The sequence below is a fragment of the Chenopodium album genome, chromosome 10, assembly GCF_948465745.1.
Source record: "Chenopodium album chromosome 10, dcCheAlbu1.1, whole genome shotgun sequence".
Classification (NCBI taxonomy): domain Eukaryota; kingdom Viridiplantae; phylum Streptophyta; class Magnoliopsida; order Caryophyllales; family Amaranthaceae; genus Chenopodium; species Chenopodium album.
The window spans coordinates 63,411,341-63,432,613 of record NC_137843.1 but is presented as its reverse complement, the minus strand read 5'-3'; the positions used below and the strand labels follow the sequence as shown (position 1 = coordinate 63,432,613).

At 36.5% G+C, this 21,273-nt stretch overlaps 3 protein-coding genes and 1 pseudogene across 7 annotated transcripts; all 4 read left to right on the top strand.

Moving 5' to 3' along the window:
• Positions 1-2,511: 2,511 nt before the first annotated feature.
• Positions 2,512-12,123, top strand: LOC145562898 (beta-glucosidase-like SFR2, chloroplastic). 4 transcript variants are annotated; one of them, XM_081623324.1, is made up of 12 exons: positions 2,512-2,926; positions 4,330-4,681; positions 4,840-4,978; positions 5,234-5,400; positions 8,087-8,308; positions 8,682-8,850; positions 8,945-9,178; positions 9,269-9,418; positions 9,521-9,650; positions 9,892-10,156; positions 11,345-11,423; positions 11,641-12,123. In XM_081623324.1, exons 1-10 carry the CDS (start codon positions 2,749-2,751, stop codon positions 10,086-10,088), a joined length of 1,938 nt encoding a protein of 645 aa, XP_081479450.1. In that variant the 5' UTR covers positions 2,512-2,748; the 3' UTR covers positions 10,089-10,156; positions 11,345-11,423; positions 11,641-12,123. The 4 variants fall into 4 exon arrangements, with proteins under 4 accessions (XP_081479450.1, XP_081479448.1, XP_081479447.1 ...); XM_081623321.1 differs by having other exon boundaries at positions 2,513-2,926; positions 11,342-11,423; XM_081623322.1 differs by lacking the exon at positions 11,641-12,123 and having other exon boundaries at positions 11,345-11,628.
• A 568-nt stretch (positions 12,124-12,691) lies between these two features.
• On the top strand, positions 12,692-14,610 carry LOC145565701 (serine carboxypeptidase-like 33). The gene is made up of 7 exons (XM_081625614.1): positions 12,692-12,956; positions 13,042-13,149; positions 13,386-13,481; positions 13,587-13,679; positions 13,793-13,881; positions 13,984-14,052; positions 14,401-14,610. Exons 1-7 carry the CDS (start codon positions 12,692-12,694, stop codon positions 14,608-14,610), a joined length of 930 nt encoding a protein of 309 aa, XP_081481740.1.
• LOC145562899 (serine carboxypeptidase-like 33) lies at positions 14,106-15,646 on the top strand. The gene is made up of 5 exons (XM_081623325.1): positions 14,106-14,241; positions 14,401-14,566; positions 14,802-14,897; positions 15,120-15,225; positions 15,401-15,646. Exons 3-5 carry the CDS (start codon positions 14,866-14,868, stop codon positions 15,545-15,547), a joined length of 285 nt encoding a protein of 94 aa, XP_081479451.1. The 5' UTR covers positions 14,106-14,241; positions 14,401-14,566; positions 14,802-14,865; the 3' UTR covers positions 15,548-15,646.
• A 943-nt stretch (positions 15,647-16,589) lies between these two features.
• LOC145564609 (protein AGENET DOMAIN (AGD)-CONTAINING P1-like) lies at positions 16,590-20,396 on the top strand (annotated as a pseudogene). The gene is made up of 5 exons (XR_014094866.1): positions 16,590-17,319; positions 17,608-18,138; positions 18,438-18,887; positions 19,279-19,758; positions 20,100-20,396. The product of XR_014094866.1 is annotated as a protein AGENET DOMAIN (AGD)-CONTAINING P1-like (transcript).
• Positions 20,397-21,273: the final 877 nt, after the last annotated feature.

Here is a 21,273-nt window from a genome sequence, read left to right as displayed (position 1 = left end):
AACCCTAAACCCTAAACCCTAAACCCTAAACCCTAAACCCTAAACCCTAAACCCTAAACCCTAAACCCTAAACCCTAAACCCTAAACCCTAAACCCTAAACCCTAAACCCTAAACCCTAAACCCTAAACCCTAAACCCTAAACCCTAAACCCTAAACCCTAAACCCTAAACCCTAAACCCTAAACCCTAAACCCTAAACCCTAAACCCTAAACCCTAAACCCTAAACCCTAAACCCTAAACCCTAAACCCTAAACCCTAAACCCTAAACCCTAAACCCTAAACCCTAAACCCTAAACCCTAAACCCTAAACCCTAAACCCTAAACCCTAAACCCTAAACCCTAAACCCTAAACCCTAAACCCTAAACCCTAAACCCTAAACCCTCAACCCTAAACCCTCAACCCTCAACCCTAAACCCTCAACCCTAAACCCTAAACCCTAAACCCTAAACCCTAAACCCTAAACCCTAAACCCTAAACCCTAAACCCTAAACCCTAAACCCTAAACCCTAAACCCTAAACCCTAAACCCTAAACCCTAAACCCTAAACCCTAAACCCTAAACCCTAAACCCTAAACCCTAAACCCTAAACCCTAAACCCTAAACCCTAAACCCTAAACCCTAAACCCTAAACCCTAAACCCTAAACCCTAAACCCTAAACCCTAAACCCTAAACCCTAAACCCTAAACCCTAAACCCTAAACCCTAAACCCTAAACCCTAAACCCTAAACCCTAAACCCTAAACCCTAAACCCTAAACCCTAAACCCTAAACCCTAAACCCTAAACCCTAAACCCTAAACCCTAAACCCTAAACCCTAAACCCTAAACCCTAAACCCTAAACCCTAAACCCTAAACCCTAAACCCTAAACCCTAAACCCTAAACCCTAAACCCTAAACCCTAAACCCTAAACCCTAAACCCTAAACCCTAAACCCTAAACCCTAAACCCTAAACCCTAAACCCTAAACCCTAAACCCTAAACCCTAAACCCTAAACCCTAAACCCTAAACCCTAAACCCTAAACCCTAAACCCTAAACCCTAAACCCTAAACCCTAAACCCTAAACCCTAAACCCTAAACCCTAAACCCTAAACCCTAAACCCTAAACCCTAAACCCTAAACCCTAAACCCTAAACCCTAAACCCTAAACCCTAAACCCTAAACCCTAAACCCTAAACCCTAAACCCTAAACCCTAAACCCTAAACCCTAAACCCTAAACCCTAAACCCTAAACCCTAAACCCTAAACCCTAAACCCTAAACCCTAAACCCTAAACCCTAAACCCTAAACCCTAAACCCTAAACCCTAAACCCTAAACCCTAAACCCTAAACCCTAAACCCTAAGCCCAAACCCTAAACCCTAAACCCCAAACACTAATTCCTAAACCCTACCCTATATGGTAACTAAACACCTTCCCCACCCCCTTATGGTAACTAAACACCCTGATGCTAACTAAACACCCCCCTCCCCTTTGTGCTAACTAAACACCCGTATGCTAACTAAGCACCCCCCTCCCCCTTTTGGTAACTAAATACCCTTATGCTAACTAAACACCCCCCTCCGTATGGTAACTAAACACCCCCCCCCCCTCTCATGTTATTCAAACCACCCCCCTGCTCATGTTATTCAAACCCATATACATATATATATATTGATTTGGGACTTTGGGTAATTCATATTTTGTTGGGTTTTTAAACTCCATTTTGATGGCGGTGTTGGCCGTAGTGGGTATTCAAGAGATGGTGGGTTGTCATGGCAAAGAGGAAAGGTGTTTTGGCAAAGATCATGTAGACTTTTTCGGCGAATCGTCGGCCTTCATGATTTTTGTAATGTGGGCTAATAGTTGGTAGTATCAATTGGCATTGGTACTAGGATCAAAACATTAGTAGTTGTTGCTTTTGTTGTTGGAGAAGGTGGTGACAAGGGCCGGCTTGTGGCGGCACGATGGTGGTTAGCTAATAGTTGATGTCAGTGGTGCTTGTGGGTTTTCGTGGGGAGAAGGTTCGGTGATGATGATTTGGGGAATTGGGGGAGGGAAATAACAGTGAGGGGCAGTTGGGCTGGCGCCACCGAAGGTGGAAGTGGGGGAGGGAGGGGTGGCTGGTGGTGGGGAGGAGGAATGGATGGTGGCAGGAGAGGAGGAATGGCCAGTGATGAGGAGTGAGTTTTTTTTCCTAATTTATTGTTAATTATGTCTTACTTAAATTGTTTAATGAATTTATCAAAAAAAAAAAAAAATAGTTTACCTGTTATTTAACTTGTAGGTAAAATGTGTCGTTTATAGCAAATGCCCCCCAAATTTTGTATTATTTAGAAATAATTAAAATCTTGACTTGTTTTTAGTAGACCTCTTAAAGTTTGTATTCTTTTTGATAATTTTTCCTATTTTAATTTTTTTTTTTTTTTTTTTTTTTTTTTTTTTTTTTTTTTTGAAATAACCTATTTTAAATCAAAAGAATTTAAGATGATTAGCTTATTTGTGAATAGTATTCCTCTTACCCTAAAAGGCTAAAAAAGAACAAAACTCCCTAGTAGATTGACCCATAATGTCTCCGAAATGGCCATATCTAGAAACTAGTATGGCATCGTTATGTCCACTAAAATTCTAAAAATCCCTTTTCTCTTTATACCAGAATTTCAAACATCAAAGTATGAATCGTTCCAAATATAAACAATCCCATTAAAATCCTTTCCAAAAATAACAAGATTTTCTTGTTGATAAACCTTGCATATTCTTCTTCCTCAAATGGCAGTAGTTGAACTGATAGTAACGGCGACGAAGCTTGCGGGAGTATTGGTTTCATTGACATTTGCAGCTAACGCTTTCTCTTTCTCTCGGTTTCGCAAGAAGAGTCTTCGCCCTTTTCATTCTCCTATTGATGAGAATGCTGATGAACTTGCTCTTTTCAATGTTAATTCTTCAGGTTCATTTTTATTTTATTTGATTAGTTTTCTGAATTAATTTGTTGTTTTTCATTTATTTAATTCAGTTTTGTTCTGTTGTTATAAATTTTGTTTCTGGATTAATTTTGATTGTTGCTTTTGAATTTTGTTTTATTGAGTGATTTATTTGTCAAGGAGATACTTGTATTGTTCGAACACTTCTCTGGTACAATGTATTAAGTGACGAGTTGTTAAGATTTGTCAATTATAACTCGTTGATTTAATTTAGTTTCTGAATTAATCTGTTGTTATTCATTTATTTAATCAGTTTTGTTCTGTTGTTATAAATTTTGTTTCTTGAGTAATTTTAATTGTCGTTTGTTTAAAATCTGTTTTATTGAGTGATTTAATTGTGATGTTTTTTGTTCGTGGTTGTGAAGTGTTAAGTGAGATACTTTAAATATAGTTGGAACACTTCTCTGGTACAATGTATTAAGTGATAAGTTGTTGAGATTTGTCAATTATTACTCGTATTTAATAAGAAAGTGGTTGTGATAAGAGATTACCTCATTATAATTAAAAAAAATAAAAATAATAAAATAAAAATAAAAAATGTGCTATTAAAATTTTTGGTGTATTTTGGGCCCTAAGCCCCTAACCATTTGGTGGTGGAAAGAGAAAATGTATCGAAATTATAATGTGGCCTTTCCAAACTCAAACTAAGGACAGACAAAAAAAGGAAGGTGTTCAAACTCTTTAGACAAATGACTTACTTTTTAATAGGCCATTTTGACCTTTAGTGGTTGAGGTTGTGTGTGTGTGATTGATCGATCAATATTGAGACTAATTTAGAGTTTTAGACGTTCTCATGTAGGGAATTGAAAATTAAAACTGCACGACTCATTGATTGTGCGTGTGTGTATTGTTTCTAGTTGATGATGTGTGCGACTGATCAATATTGAATATTTACTTAAACTTTCTCGTTGGAGGAATTGAAAGTTCAAGCTGCATGAGTGACAAGATTGTATGTATGCCCCGTAGGTAGAGAGAAATTTGATCATGTAGGATAGTAGGAGAGGCCGGAAGGTACCTGGAATTTTCTCAGAAAGTGAGCCTATATGCTTCGCCATTTACATTAGGATAATACACTAGGCCCAAAAAAATTAGATACTCATTTACTGAACTCCTTGTTCTGGTTTACTTGTATTGGCCGACTGACTGTATACTGATGAGTTGACTACATGGTCCATGCATCTGAGGCATCACTAGAGCATTTGCATGTATTTATGAATGCCAATATCATTTTGATATCAAATTCTGAACATTTATGGCTCCTAGACTATTTCTGTTCCAATAACTGTATAATTTTTTCCTATAATTCTGAATGAAATTTAAGCTCTTTGTGAAACTCATTAACAAATCATATATATGTTTTTTATACCAGATGGGGAACCTGAGTTCTTCTTTGGATTGGCAACAGCACCTGCTCATGTGGAGGATAAGCTTAATGATGCCTGGCTTCAATTTGCAGAAGAAAAACTTTGTGACGAAACTGAATCTGCACAACAACCAGCTGATGCTCTTTTGGCTTCAGGGGCAGGAGATGGTGGGTCTCAACCAGCTTTACCTACAGAAGCTAAGGATAGACCGAAGAAAAAGAAAAGTTATAAGGTAGCTATGGAAGCAATGATAAGAGGTTTTGAGAAAGTAGTTGAAGAAGAAGAAGAAGAAGAAGAGCAGGCTCCAATCAGTGAATGCAACCATAATGTGGCTGCATGGCATAATGTTCCACGCCCGTAAGTTTGAAAGTCCACGTTTCTACTGATTTCTTTTATGTCATGTATTGGAGTTCTATTTCTGTGCATAGATTTTTTCTTTTAGGGTCTCAATCTTTTACATTAGAATCTTAGCATTATCTGGAACAATGTTTTACATAGCTCGAAATTTATATCAGGGAGGAGAGACTAAGGTTTTGGTCTGATCCTGATACTGAGCTCAAGCTTGCCAAAAATACTGGTGTCACTGTCTTTCGCATGGGTGTTGATTGGACAAGAATCATGCCGAAGGAGCCTACAGGTGAACTTAATGAAGCTGTAAGTCCTGTTCAAATATATGTCTTGTCTTTCCGCTGCATTCTTCATACATCTCATATCTGTAATCTTATGCTAATTAGAAATTACACCATCTGAAGAATGGAGCTCATGAAATATGATTTAATATGATTCCTATATAGATATTCCAAAATATATTTTCACTATGTTGTCTATATGCTTCTTCAGCCTTTTGATACCTTTATGACACCATCCCTTTTCTTATTTGTGCTCGTTTGTATATCACTTTTCTTTTAGGTAAATTTTGCAGCATTAGAGCGATACAAGTGGATCATTAATAGGGTTCGGTCATATGGAATGAAGGTGATGCTGACATTGTTTCACCATTCACTTCCTCCGTGGGCTGGAGAGTATGGAGGGTGGAAGCTGGAGAAAACTGTTGATTACTTCATGCATTTTACTAGGTCTTCCTTCTATTCACCCTTATACCTAGATGATTATAATTGTGGCTTCTAAGGGTGATTAACATCTTCAGATGACTCCCAGTCATTAATATTGCTTACCTTTGTTTTTTTTAGTTGACACGTATTTCTTTTTAGGAAGTTTTTTTTAGTTGACATGTTTCCTTTTTGGGTAAGTTTTATACCTTGCATTTACTAGCTACCCCACTTGCTTTATCATTCTCTATCACTCTCTCTCCTCTCCTTATAATAATATGCCTAATTTGAACGTGTTAACTAAATAGAAACAGAGGAAGTAATATAAAGATCACTCACTTTTTTCTCTTATGATTTTTTTTCATCTAAATGGAAATAATGTTTATAGCTTTATTGCTACATTTTTCTTAAGAAATTTCTGTTTCCTAGATCTTGTATTTGAAATAGTCAACTTTCTACTTTTGGGTCTTTGAAATGACAGTGAAAAATGATTGAAGGGTTCTAGGTTAATTTAGTACCACGTCCTTGAAATTCAAAATCTTGTATGAGTTGTGTCGAGGAACAGCTGAGGTTTAGAAAGGGGAAGCTCATACAGCGTGACAATGTATTCCCCATTTCACCCTCGAGATTCATTTATAATACTTTGGAAAACGTCAAGAGAAATTCTTTTAGACAGAGGGTAGGAGAGGGGAGGGAAAAAGACTTAGTGTGTTGGGACCTTGTGTGTGGATTAAATGACAAGAGTTTTGTGAGATCCTGGACTTTCTTATGTTGCAAGCTGTGTGAGGCACTTAGGATAGAGTGGATTTGTCCAACATATATTTTGGTGGACTAGCAAGCGTCCTATATAACATAGGCTTTGGTTGGCATACGGTGCAACGGTTCTATTGTGATCGGGTTATTTGGCTCTTCTCTGGGTGTTGTGTTTACAGTAGAATGTTGGAATTGTAAGACCAGAGATTTTCATTGGTCTTTAGTGGGCAGAATATTTTTTTGGCTTTTGTTCGAGCTATTGTATTTGTTTCAGGGTTTTCTTTAACCAGTACAGCATACATTGTTGTATAACATGGGTATAGTGTCTTTGGTCCTTACTCAGATGAATCACTGTCTCCTGCATTCTAGCTTTTTAGTTAATATCTGTATTGACTATATACGCGTCTAAAATAATTCAATTCTTCTTTTAGCTTTAATAAGGGGCTTGCTTTGAATAACTCATTTTTCCCTAATCCAAAGTATTAGTATTGGTTAAATTTTATTGCCCTTCATATGTTTGGGTGGCTGTTTGCTATTTTCTTTTCCCTGTCTCAAGATTATAATTTTATTTTAACTGTGAAGTGATGAGTATTACTGATCATGGCTAATCTCTTATTATAACATCAAATGGTTATGCTAAAAAGGATTGTTTATAAACATAACAGTAACTTTGGTTGTCTGGCAGTCTGGCTAATACTTGCCTTTTACTTCCCTACTCTGTGTGCCCCTGTAAAATTCTTGAAATAAGGGGCTACCTTCCAAATTTTCAAAAAGATAAAGATCACCCTTTTTTTTTCTTTTTTCTTTTTTTTTTTTTTTGGGTAAGAGATCACTTTACATATCTTGATCATAGTATGAAACTTTGAACTATCCATGTGATCCAACATTGACTAATTAAGAGCTGATATTGCCGAAGTTATCCCCCCTCACTGAGATCTTTTTGTTTCTGTAACGAATTGTTCTCAGGTATCTTGTACTTTTCCGAAAAGCTGTCATTTATATGTGTGGATTGAACTTTCTGTGTAAGTTTACAGCAGGTGTTGGACACTTGCTCATTAATTTTTGTCTTTCTACAAGAATTTACAGTAGTTCATTGTTACAATCTTTCCAGAGCTGATCTTCATGAAGCATATTACTTAAAAAAAAGATTTTGCGCCATACTAATACTTTCTCTGTCAGTAGACTTTTATAAAAATGGGTTATCTTTTCCACTAAGGTACCCTATCTTCTCTGTCGACATCTCAGTGAATAGGAAACTTAATATGTCAGTAGACTTTTTTTGGTTTAATTTTCTTTACCACTGAGGTACCATATCTCTGTTGTTGAAATTTTTATTTGAAGGGCTATATTTCTTCTTAAGGTGAGATTTTTTATGTGAATTTTGGTGTTGGGTAGAATCACACAAAAATGATATGCTCTAAAGGAGAAGACCAGGAATGGCTAATCTTCGGAATATGTGCATTTTGTGGCGTGCCTGTAGTGAGTCCTGCTCACAGTTTTTCCTTTGTTGTGAAGTGGCATCTTTGTAAGTCATATTTGGAGGAGGTTTGCTTTGTGGTAGAGTGGAACACACAAATCTTCTCAGGGAATGCTTTAATTAGTGATTTGTTGTGTGATACAATTACTTATTTAGCTTCTTTAATGAGCTAAAGTAGTGAGGACTTTTTGTCGTGACTCCAAGTGGGTTTGTAATCTGTAATTTCTGAAAATTTGATTGTTTATTAGGCTTTTGCTTCCACGTAATAATGTTTAGTATAATGCTTTCACAAAATAATGTTTAGAACAATAATGTTTGTTTGATGTGCATTCAAGGTAAACTACATCCATCATTTGTTTACTGATACTGATAGTTTGATACTCCTGTGGGAGCTGTCATGCTAGATTTTCATTTGTATCGTACTATCTTTCACTTGATATGAATTTCTTCTAGTATAACTAGGTCTATTGTTTAATGTTGCAGGCTTGTTGTTGATAGTGTGTCAGATGTGGTAGACTATTGGGTAACATTTAACGAGCCTCATGTCTTTTGCATGCTGACATACTGTGCTGGTGCTTGGCCTGGTGGTAATCCTGACATGTTGGAGGTGGCAACTTCTGCTCTACCAAGTGGTGTGTTTAATCAAACCATGGACTGGATTGCCATTGCACACTCAAAAGCCTATGATTACATCCATGAAAACAGGTTATATTTCTGCAGACTTCTGAGTGCAACTGAGAAAATCAAGCCAGAGGTCTTATGTTAACTAGTGCTCTTGTGAACACTGACTACATATACTGCATCGTGTGTTTTGTGAAAATATTCCGCTTTGCTTTGGGACATTCTTGCTTGTTTCATTACCACAAGAGGTTATTGTAACTTTCAGAACAAGGAGAACACTGTCATCATTACTAGGTCCCAGAAGTTTCAGATATAATGTCTTGTGCTGGTTTAAAAGTCATGTCTTGTTGTCTATACAAGTTATCATGCTTATGAAAGAAATTGAAGTTTTCTTCAACCGGTACAAGTTTCTAGAAGCAATTCTCAGTATTTATTGACTATAAAACTATTGTTGCAGCAAATTATCAAAGCCACTTGTTGGCGTTGCTCATCATGTTTCATTTATGCGACCCTATGGGCTATTTGATGTTGCTGCTGTTACACTCGCCAACTCCATGACTCTTTACCCCTTTATGGACAGCATATCTGAGAAGATGGACTATATTGGGTTAAACTATTATGGGCAGGTTGTTGTATACCCTGATAAATTGCGTCTGAAAAGATTTTCTTAGAAAAGGACCAAATTAATCAACTTCAGTTATTTACTGTGATTGCTGTCAGGAAGTTGTCTGTGGTGCTGGATTAAAGCTAGTAGAGACGGATGAATATAGTGAATCTGGACGAGGAGTTTATCCTGATGGCTTGTTTCGTATGCTTCTTCAGTTCCATGAGAGATACAAGCATTTAAACATACCATTTATTATTACTGAAAATGGGGTCTCAGACGAGACTGACATAATCAGAAGGCCATATATACTGGAGCATTTACTCGCCATTTACGGTGCCATGATTATGGTGCTTATAGTGACTCTTCCCTGTTTATAATTCAGCGTTTACCATTTTGACCATTTCTGAATCTCACATATCGTCACTTTTGTTATGCAGGGTATCCCTATTATCGGTTATCTCTTCTGGACAATTTCAGATAACTGGGAGTGGGCAGATGGATATGGACCTAAATTTGGACTTGTAGCAGTTGACCGTGCCAATAATCTAGCCAGGGTCCCACGTCCTTCTTACCATTTGTTTTCCAAAGTAATTATTTTTCTTTTTTCCTTTCCAAATTTAGTTTGACATGAGCAGCTGCGTTGCCATATACAATTCTGAGGTTTCCTTCATGGCTCATGTACATTTCAGGTGGCAACAACAGGTATAGTCTCACGTCAAGACAGGGAGAAAGCATGGAGGGAACTTCGTAGAGCTGCCAAAGGAAAAAAGACTAGGCCATTCTATCGAGCTATGGACAAACATGGTTTAATGTACGCAGGTAACTATGGCATGATCATGTTCTTGTTCCTAACCGAGACTGAATTTTGCTCTCATTTAACTCTTTGTTTTAGATATAAAATTTGAAATTGGTAAGAATGGCTGGCTAGATTGATTATTGTTCATGGACCTGGTTTAGTAAGATAGTAGGAGCATGTCACAATAAAATAACTGTAATTCTAGCTTCTTAGTTGGATAACATCCCAATTGTCCATTAATTTCCTAATATTGATCTCTAAAAGGGGGTCTTGACGAACCTGTATGGCGCCCTTACGCTGATCGAGATTGGCGTTTTGGACACTATGAGATGGAAGGACTACAGGATCCACTAAGTCGCTTCCTCAGATTTATTTGTCGACCTCTCAAACTCAGAAGGAAATCTGAACTTGGAGATGATGATTTTGAATTGGCCTTATTGCCTCTGGGTTCAACTGCCTGATGGGCAATCGCTGGTATAAGAATCTTTATCAAAGTTTTCTGCCAAGGAGCATTCTTCTAATAATAAAGGTAAAAGTAAATATGAAGTACTACCTCCGTTAACTATTATGTGCAACAAAGGAGTATTAGTTGTAAGACAAAAAATATTTCTTTGTTGCACATAACAATTAACGGAGGTAGTATATAATTTTATTAAGATGGCCAATTGCCTTCTGAAGTATATGATACATGAGGCCCTTAAAGTTTTTCTGACCTGTTTTCTTTTTTTTTTTTTTCCTCCGTGAAATTTATGGTGAAGGTACTCTGGAGAATTCTTAGAACAGTAGTTTAAGGTTTACTGAAAAATTATGGTTGGTAGTATGTAACAAATTAGAACTAGATCACAAACAAGCATTACTATTTGTTGGCATATGTTCTTTTTATCCATACCTCAGCCCTTTTCATTTCACCTTGAAAATTATTTATTTTTCTTATTAGTTCATGTTAGCTCAGTTAAGGACTTATAAGTTCATTTTACAGCTAAAAATAAGTTGAGACGAGGTATAATATATGAAGTCTCTTGGGTTCTTTTTTGGAAATTACCAAATTCCAGGTTAGCTATGAAGTAGGTACAAATGGCTCCCTGACCTGATCCACTGTTAAAGAGTGTTAACCAAGTTTGACCTGTGCCATAGAGGATTTTAATTTGCCAAATCCAACAGTCGATAAACCACAGTTTTAAAAGGTTGGGGGTGATGTGCATTTATCCTAGCCCTTGCTGAGCTATCCCCTGAAAATTTTCAGGCTACCTTACTAGTTGCATTGCTTACCAGTATTTCCTTTCACTTTTTATATGTATTACTTGGTCGAACTTTTACTTGATGTTTGCACGAACTACTTAACATCCTCTACTTTGTGACATTGTATCAAGTTTTGAAAGATTAAGTTGATAGTATCACAAAATTTACATTGAATGAGTGTGATCAAGAATTTCTTATAAACATGAAAAACAATAGGTACAAATTCTTTCCTGGTTTTAGGTGTAGTATGTGCTCTTCAATAATTCTTGTGGATGGATATATTGTTTTGGATTAATCGCATGTCATTGTATATCCCTTTAATTCTTATATGTAGTATATTGGTTTGGATATTATATATGTGTTCAGAACAGAGTAGCTGACTGCCATATCCCTCATTACATTAAGCATTGATATATTGCTTGTCTTTCCTAATCATGTATGGATAATGATCTGAAGCGAATTTTACTTGCCGCAGAAGGCCTATTTCTTGAAACAGCAAGGTGATGCTCAGAGATTCTCTCTGATGTTTATATTATTTGACAGAAAGCTCTGCCAGTGTAAGTCAAGTGCATATTGATATGCAAATTTGTAAATCTTCCAATATTTAAAATTTGTATTTCCATTTCAATAAGATCCAAATACATATTGATTTGGATCTGTTGTTTCCTGAAATTTGTATTCAGATATTTCTAATGTACACAGAAATATTTAATGTACATTAATATCTATTAATCTAATGCATACATGTTATTGATCATGAAATTTCGGATTCAGGTCAACACTATAAGTCATTTCCCCAATCCCAGAACTCCTCAAAAGACAAATTAGAGCTGATGAAGAAAAGTAGTTTCTAAGCTTAAGCTCCAGTTTCAGGTTGCTATCATGCTAAGCTCAGTGGTGCCTGTGGTGGTCGCTATTGGAGTCTTCCACTACATACCATTGTGGACCGGAGTTGTATAATACTTGATGTCGACGTTCCAGAAGAGTACAGAAGTGATATATGGTGAATTAATTCATCCATTCCCTTATATCTGTCTCTTTATGAGTGTGGCAGATAACTCCTTATCTTTGCACTTTGCTTGAGTACTGATCTCGTGATATTGGTCTTTGAACATATGATGCCCACTTCAGTAAAAGTGGTATTCAACCATAGTTTTCTCGTGCGTTTGTTCCGCATGTTTTTTTAACGAATGTGGTATTCAACACTTGTTTACCTAACTTTGGACATTTAACTTTTAGCATATCATTTGCTAGCAAGGTAAGTGGCGAAAGAGGTAGTGGGATAATGTGCTGCATTAAGATACACAATTACATTGCTTAGTCTGCCACTTGTAAATTATTTTTTAAGAATGGTGCTTTAGTCTGCCGCTTGTAAATTATTTTATGCATCCGGGAGTATTTAGAATGGTGCTTTTAGTTTGGCGCGTGCATGATATGTTCGCATGTAATAGGTGAGCATGCTCTTCACACATTGTGCCTAACACACTGTATCACTTTTACTCCCCAGCCGAAAGAAATGTATGACAAAAGAACTTGTAATTTTCACTGTAATATTGTGGAAAGTTCAGTTTAGAGCATAATGCTCGTCAAAATTGATAAAAAGTTGAAGATGCTTGAAAACTTGCCATACTTTTGACCTTTTACTTTTAGCAAGGTGGACCTGTGATCTCCATGATAGAATGGATGAGGTGCGCCAACGATCATCCTCTGTGAATACTTATTGATTGGTGTGCAAAAAAGTGTTACATCAGCTCTATATATATTCACAGACTGATATCTGAAAGTAGGCTCCAGAAGTAGCTTTTCACGTTATCTTGATCCTATGATGAGCAGCATAACTAAAATTCTCTCTCTTCTCATCTTTATTGTATTCTATATTACACTCATTAAAGCATCTGAAACATTAGCTGTGTCAGAAGAAGATGACAGCAAGATACTAAATTTACCAGGTCAACCATCAAACCCACCAATATCACAGTACTCAGGTTACATCACTGTCAACCAAAATAATGGCAGGGCCCTATTTTACTGGTTCTTTGAAGCTCTTTCACAGCCTTCCGATAAACCTCTCATACTCTGGCTCAATGGAGGTATGTGTATTAACGCGTTCACAAGTTGTTTGTACACTTTTTTCTTTTTCGCTTCAGTGCTTAAAAGTTATTTTCCATTATGTAGGACCTGGTTGCTCATCAGTAGGATATGGCGCTCTTGTGGAATTAGGTCCTCTTAAAGTTGATGAAAATGGTGTTGGTTTGCTCTTCAATAACTTTTCATGGATAACAGGTAATTATCAGCTCATGTTCACTACCATATACGAAGTATTTCTCTTAGTACTTAGCAAAATCTCGAGTATGGGCTGTATCACAATAGCTTATAGTGAGACTAGCAGCTTGACTTTAGGGGTGCCTGGTTAATTTTCAGGCCAACTCATTTTAATATGTTGCTGAATTAGTGTGAGATGGTTTCACCTAAGACTGAATTTTTTTTTCTACTTTCCTTCTGTATCATGCTATCTGTAGAAGCAAATTTGCTCTTCGTGGAGTCCCCTGTTGGAGTAGGGTTCTCTTATACCAACACATCCTCTGACCTCACCAAATTGGATGATGAATTTGTAGGTAAGTTTTACATGGATTGATATTACTCATCTACGCTACAACTTTTTATTTACTTATCAAGTTGTCATTGCCTCAGATAACTTACCTTTATTGTTTTGTATAAAGCTGAGGATGCATACAGTTTCTTAGTAAATTGGCTTGGGAGATACCCACAGTTCAAGAACCAAGACTTCTTCCTAGCCGGAGAAAGTTATGCAGGTAATTCAGATAATGTCTTTTAAGTTATTGCTTCAGTATACGGACAATTAGTAGCAACTCCAAATTCCAAACTTTACCAGTTTCTCTCATCTAATAAATTTCCCCTTTCATAGGTCACTATGTTCCTCAACTGGCAGAGCTTATTTTTGATAGGAACAAGGATCAGACTATGAACCTGAAGATTAATCTCAAAGGTTTCCTAGTATGTACACTGCCATACTGCCATGTACAATTGTACATTGATATTCTTAAAAACATCGATCCACAGAAATTTAATATTGCTTTAGATTAATTTCCTATGCAGGTAGGGAACCCTGAAACTGATGATTTTTATGACTCAAAGGGTCTGTTAGAATATGCTTGGAGTCACACTGTAATAAGTGATGATATGTATAATAAGACTAAAGAAGTGTGTGATTTCGAGAACTTATATTAGCCGAAGGAATGCGTGACTGCCATGAATTTGGTTTATGGAAAATACAAAGAAATCGACTTTTACAACATATATGCTCCAATTTGTCTTTCAAACAGCACTTCATCACAAGCTTATTATACTAATAAGGTAAGCCATCACCCTTATCATGATACAAGAACTATCTTTCCCTGTGCATATTATGAAGCTTTTTACCCCTTTGAACTTATTTCTCCCAAACTTTTTTTCTAAGGTAAGCCATCTACACTGTATTGCTACATGAATAGTTTGTGGGTACATTTTTTACAGGAGGAAAATTATGGATTGAGGAGGCCAAGAATATATTCAGGGGGGTATGACCCTTGCTATTCAAATTACGCAGAAACGTACTTCAACAAGGCAGATGTACAACATCGCTTCGTGCAAATGCTAACAGAGGGACTTCAAATACTAGTGTCAAGTGGAATGTTTGCAAGTAAGCTAACTAATGCTGTTGTTGCCGTGAGCTGTGAGTTTTGATTATTTAGGAAAAACATAATCAAATCATACGACTTGTTTAGACAGTTGAAATGTTAAATTCAAGAATTGAAAATTTACAGTGATACCGAAAAAGTTAGCTACTTCCAGCCTTTTCTATAAGATAAGATGCTCGGCATATACTATTTGAGTTGATAATTACCCAATTTACCCCCTCGGTTTTCCTTTTTCAGTGACAACATTCTGAATACATACAACGCTACAGTTCAATCTGTCCTGCCAATCTACAAGAAACTGATGCAAGGTGGTCTTAAGATCTGGGTTTACAGGTATATCTCTGATTGATGGCATAAAGTTATATTTGTTTTTTTTTGCTTCATCATCCACCACCTTGTAGATCACAGAAATTAGAAGTTTCGTATTCTTAACTATATAGGCATGACTGGTGAATTTGGAGAGTTGTATTTTGTGCTAAAAAAACGAGGCTTATTAATTAATTGAACCAGACATTGAAAGTTACTTCATACTAAATAAAGTGTTGCTTGGAACAGCGGAGATGTGGATGGAAGAGTCCCGGTGATTGGAACTAGGTACTGGGTTGAGTCACTTGGGTTGCCAATCAAGACACCTTGGCGTTCCTGGTACCATCAACATCAAGTAAATTAATCTTTTCTCGCCTCTCTACAAGTTAAGGTACACTCAATCTATATACAAGTACATAAAAAAAAGGACTCTCGTATTGGATAGAGGGAGTAATAGTAACGATGTCTGCAAGGCTGCAACAGTATAAGAACTAACGCTGCTGGTATGTCAACTATAATTGTAAATGCAGGTAGGAGGAAGATTAGTGGAGTACGAAGGTTTAACGTTGGTGACTGTTCGAGGGGCAGGTCATTTGGTACCTCTGAATAAGCCTAGTGAAGCACTTGCTCTGATTCACTCTTTTTTAACAGGAGAAGATCTTCCAGCAAATAGATGAACTCAGGGTGTTTCATGTTTATCGATTGTTATGTCATGTCTATAGAAGGCGTAAAATAAAACAAATAGCAATAAGAAATTCGTATATTTTGTTACACAATTGTTGTTATGTACACTTTTTAGGGATCGCTTATAAATGTTGGTCATATTTATCTCGATTGCATAGTCATATAAGTTAACAAGTATTCCTACGCTCATCTTAATATTTGAATAATGGGTGTAGATGGGGAGGTAAGGAATTCTCCATAATCCCAAGCATATAGATAGTAGATCTTGAACTTATAAGTTGTCACAAGGTTGGTTCCCCCATACCATCCCCTACCAAGCAAGTTTGGCTAACAATCAAACGTGGTTAAATGCATGTTATTTTTTATTTTTATTTTTGAAAACAAATGCATGTTAATTCTCTTATCATAACATATTGATAATTACACAAACATATAAATAACATGGGTGTAAATTAAAATAAATACTTCATTTATAGTAAAGTTGTGATGGATTGTTTTGGCATTTCTACTTGAAATAATCCCACATTTTCGAAATATGAAACAATCCCACATTTTCGAAATGTCAAACAATCCCACCTTTTAAAACTCATCTGTTTAAAATGATATTAAGGCTAATTAAGACTAATCTAGAAATATATTACTCCGTACACAATACGAGTACCATTGATGAAATCTTGAACACTATCAAAGGTCACTCCAAATCTAGAAATAAGAGTTACTATCAAAATATGAAAATAAAAAGGAAATATTGAAAAATACCACCATCTAAAGTAGCCAATTTTTACATTACCACCTCAAGTTTTTTTTATCGTATTATACCACCTAGTTTTTTCCAAAACGCTAAAAATTACCACCACTTTTCTGAGTGAATCAATTTGGGGGTTTTCGCAAATTAGGATACACCCGATTGTATATACAGTATATTGTATATAACAACCTACTTAGGTAGTTTTTATACTACCTAAGAAAATAGAGAAAGTAGTTTTTATACTAGATATTATCGTCTAATTATAACGCCTTAATTTCCTATTTTACCCTACTTAGGTATAAAGTGTTAGAAATAATGAAGTGTACAGTACTACAGTGTACTCCAAGTACGTAGTACGTAGTATAATTTTCCTTAAGAAAATAGTACACCTAGAAGAATTAAATAAGGTGTTTGATAAATCACAAATATCACTCGTATCACGCAAAACAGAGGGCCACACACTCTTTGCTCCCGCCAAAAAAAAAATAAAAAAAAAAAAAAAAATTGTAAGAAAAAATGTCAAATTTGATCAATTTTACTGCAGGTGACAAAGTTGAAATAATCAAAACTAGTTCAACAAATTTCGCAACTACATTCTACCCAGCAACAATTATTCTTCGGGAAATCAATCAGCCCAACAAAAGATAGAAAAGAAAGAAGAAGAAGAATTACTATGAGCATGATGATGAATTTGAAGATGAAGAAGAGGTTTTAATGGTGCAGTATAAAACAAAGTTTAATGACATTGTAACATTTGTCGAAAGGGCCGATATTCGACCCGTGCCCCCTGAAGATGGTGGTGGTGGGGTTTTTGGTGTGGGTGATAAAGTGGATGTTTTGAGTGATGGGTGTTGGATGAAAGGTATGATCTTGGGGGTTTTGTATGAGGGTTTGAGGTATATAGTTGAAATTTAGGGTGATTTTGATGTTCCTATTGAAGTTAGTGGGTCTTGTTTAAGGGTTCATAGAGATTGGTGTAATGGGTCTTGGATTCCTCCTTTTGATCATCATGTTCAGGTACATAATTTTTCCTATCAATTGATTTTGTTTAGTGAAGTTTTGTGTAGGGTTTCAGATTACTTGATTTTGTTTAGTAAATTTTGAAACTTTTTTTTTGGTGATTTGTTTTAATTTTATGGGTGAATTTAGGGTTTAAGAGTTCATGACATAGATTTTGTGGGTCGAACTGATTTTATGCATATGATTTGATTTAATATAATACCCTTTGTTTTTTAATTTAAGTAGTGAATAAGATTATTGGGATGTTGCTTATATAGTTGTATGATGTTGGTTTTTGAGTTTCAGAAAGACTCATTGAAGATGGAAAAGGATGTTGTTCCTAAGCCTGGGACAGTTGCTGCAGTCAGAACCGATGCCAATGGCAAGCGGTTGAGGGTCGTATTTAAGCTTGCTAGGGGACTAGAGGAGGCAAAGTTTAGCCCTGGGACAGCTGTTGAAGTTAAAAGTGATGAGGATGGATATCAAGGTTCTTGGTATGCTGCTATTGTTGTTGGTTCAGCTGGAGTTGGCAAGTTTCTGGTGGAATATCAGACCCTTAAGACCGATGATGAGTCAGAACTCCTGAAAGAAGTTGCAAATGAGCAGGATATCAGGCCTTGCCCTCCAGAGATTTCCCATAGCAATAGACATAAGGAGTTTGAACAAGTAGATGCTTGGTATAATGATGGATGGTGGGAAGGTGTAATATATGAAGTTCTTGATGGCTGGAAATACATTGTCTACTTTGCTACAACAAAAGAGAAGTTGGCCTTTCTGCATCCAAACCTGAGTCCTCACCAGAATTGGGTTGAAGGAAAATGGAGTTCGGCTTTCATGGTATGATTTTCATTTGTAAATGACTTCAGACACTCTCTTGGTAGCAGTAGTCAAGATATTATATGTATAAAATGAAGTTACTATCTCCAATAGCCATACTTCTCTAACTTTTGAATGCCTGAAAACAAGTTATGGCTGTGTTGTTGATCATAAAAAATTATCGAAACTGTTTCATTGTGTACACTAAACAAATCTGATTCCTGTTGTAATAGATTAACTACTTGAATTGAAGTTTGGATTTTCTTACCTTTTCTCCTGGGTCTTCACTTGTCTCACCTATCTAATTGGCTACACTGTAGATATTAACAGAGGAGAAGAGGTTCGATGCAGAAAAGCCACCACAAGAAATTTTCAGGGAAGGTATGCTGGTAGAGGTCAGAAGTGATGAAGATGGTTACCAAGGATCCTGGTATGCAGCCACTATTATCAAATTGATAGCAAAGGATAAGTTTCTGGTGGAATATGACAGTCTGAAAACAAAAGATGAGAGCAAACCTGTAAGAGAAGAAGTTCCTGCTACCTATGTTAGACCCTTGCCTCCGTGTACAATGCACATTGGTCGTTACAAGTGTCTTGAGGAAGTTGATGCCTGGTGGGCTGGTGGATGGTGGGTAGGCAAAGTCTCCAATGTTCTGAATAGAAAGAAGTACATTGTGCACTTCGCTTCTACAGGTGATAAACGGGAATTTGATCGTGGAAGTTTGAGATCTCACCAAGATTGGATTCATGGAAAATGGATAACCAACAAGGTGATAGTTCTCCTCTCTTTTATTTGTTTGATTGATAGGTCCTGATTTTATTTTATTAGACATCCAAGTTCAATGATGCTTGGCCAACTATGGAGCATGTCATGAGCGTAGCACTTCTGCTGATTAAATGCACAATATTCTTGGCCAATTCGATTTTATATCACAAACAATTTCTTCTAACATGAACTCTTTAAGAGAAATTTTTGGTTCACCAGTAGTAAGCCATTAATTGCTTTCGGCTAGATAATGTGAATTTTTCTTTTCATCTGCGGTCAATGGAAAGCAAAGAGCCTAATACATGTCCACTATGTTGTTATTAAGGTATTAGATGTTTTAAGTCTGTATATACCAATTTTCTATGTATGCTGAATCCTGAGCTCTTGCTTTGCAGCATTCGTCATATGAATTAAAGTTGAGAAATTCATCAACTGAAAAAAAAAACACTCAAAGCGAAGCTCATAGAAGTTTTAGCAGAGGTACAATGGTTGAGGTTAAAAGCAATGAGCCAGGCTATGAAGGATCCTGGTATTCTGCAGTTATTGTTAGCTCAACAAGAAAGAGCAGATTTTTGGTAGAGTATCGGACACTCAAATCAGAAGATGAAAGGTATTTTCTCAGAGAAGAGGTTGAGGCTCAAATATAAGACCTTCTCCTCCTGATATGGAAGTGGATGGCAACTATTTTCTGCTTGAAAAAGTTGATGCCTGGTATAATGATGGGTGGTGGGCAGGTGTGATATCTAAACTTCTCGCCGATCTGAAATACATGGTGTACTTTGAGGCAACCAAAGAGGAATTAGAATTTGGTCATATAAATTTGAGGACTCATCAGGAATGGATTAATGGGAAATGGATCCCTACTGCTAGTTAAGGTATGATTTCTTACAGTTTTACTAGAAGATGAATTCTCTGTTTTATGTTAATTTAGCAATTGGTTCACAGATTTTCTATTAACAACACATTCATTTCCTAATTCGAAGTTTCCAGCAATCAGAAATGTGTATATTTAATAACTGTATATGACCTATTGACCTTATTAAACTCTTAACTAATACTACTGCCATTTCTATACTTGAGCCTGTTATACTCTCGCCACCACAAAATTGGCACAATTGAATTGGCACGGAGGTTTTGAACAATTGTTAGTATTAAATGAAATGAAAGTTTGTAGAATAAAGATGCTAACATATGCTTGTCAACTTTGATAATGCAGGACACTGGTTTTTTAACCGAGATGTTATTTCGGAGAGAGAGACTATAGAGCAGGCTGCAAATTCAGCATCAGTCATTTTTTATGGGTGTCAATTTCTTTCAGTAATTAGGTCTGTCTGGCATTATTCTCAAAAAACAATTTTGTGCCCAAGAGCCTATTCTCTTGAGCGTAGCACCAGAACATCCAGATCTTTCTGGTTTTGTGGTTGTAAATTCTGTTTTACTTATTCTCATTAAACTCCGGTACAATTCAGTGTATACCTGCTGGAACTGATATTAACTGATTCGCTTTTGTAGTTGACGCTAACAGATGGTAATCTTCCTGTTACTGAGGACTGTGAGGAACCTGTGCACACCCCTGCACCCTGATAGATATATTCTCAATATTTCCTTGACCCTACAGCTTAACGCCAATGATTATAGTGATTTTATTCTTGCTTTAAAAACTATCGTTTGACAACAATTCAATATTTCAATAATAGAAAAGGAGACATTACTACACTATTGGGCAAGATTGGAACCAAACAAAATTCTACATTCGGTCATAGATAACTGGATATCCATGAAATTTGACAGCTTTTCGGGTGATTTGAAAACTAAAATATCAACCAAAAACAATAACTGGGATTGTCAAAGATGTTGTTTAGCTTATTACATGATACGCTAACTCGCTTAGCAGAAGCATATCATTAAAGCCTTCAAATTCTCAACAGCAGCAAACAAGCACTTCTTTGAGCTGTACAGGAAATATTATGTTCATTTCAGAGCAACCATACTAAACTTATACACAACAAAAACTATTTTATGTCCTTTTTAAAAGGGAAACAGAATATAAGATGTGCTTGTATCTACAGGGATAGCACTGGCAGGTGGATTAAAGGGGTAGGAATGGAAATCTATGGATGCTCAGCTTTGGAAGGAGAGTTATTCTCAATCAAAATGGCTCTAACAATGATCCAGACCAACAACTGGACCAACTGCATCATAGCAACAGATTGCAGCAGACCTTGGAGCTAATCAGAAACAGGGAGCTACATGACAACAATAGACTAACCAGCATCTTGACAAATTGCAGGGAGCTCCTGGACCATCAGTTAGGTACAACCCTGTGCTTTGAAGCAAGAGGAGGGAACATGGCTGCAGATCTTTTGGCAAAGGAAGCAAGGCGGAGAAAT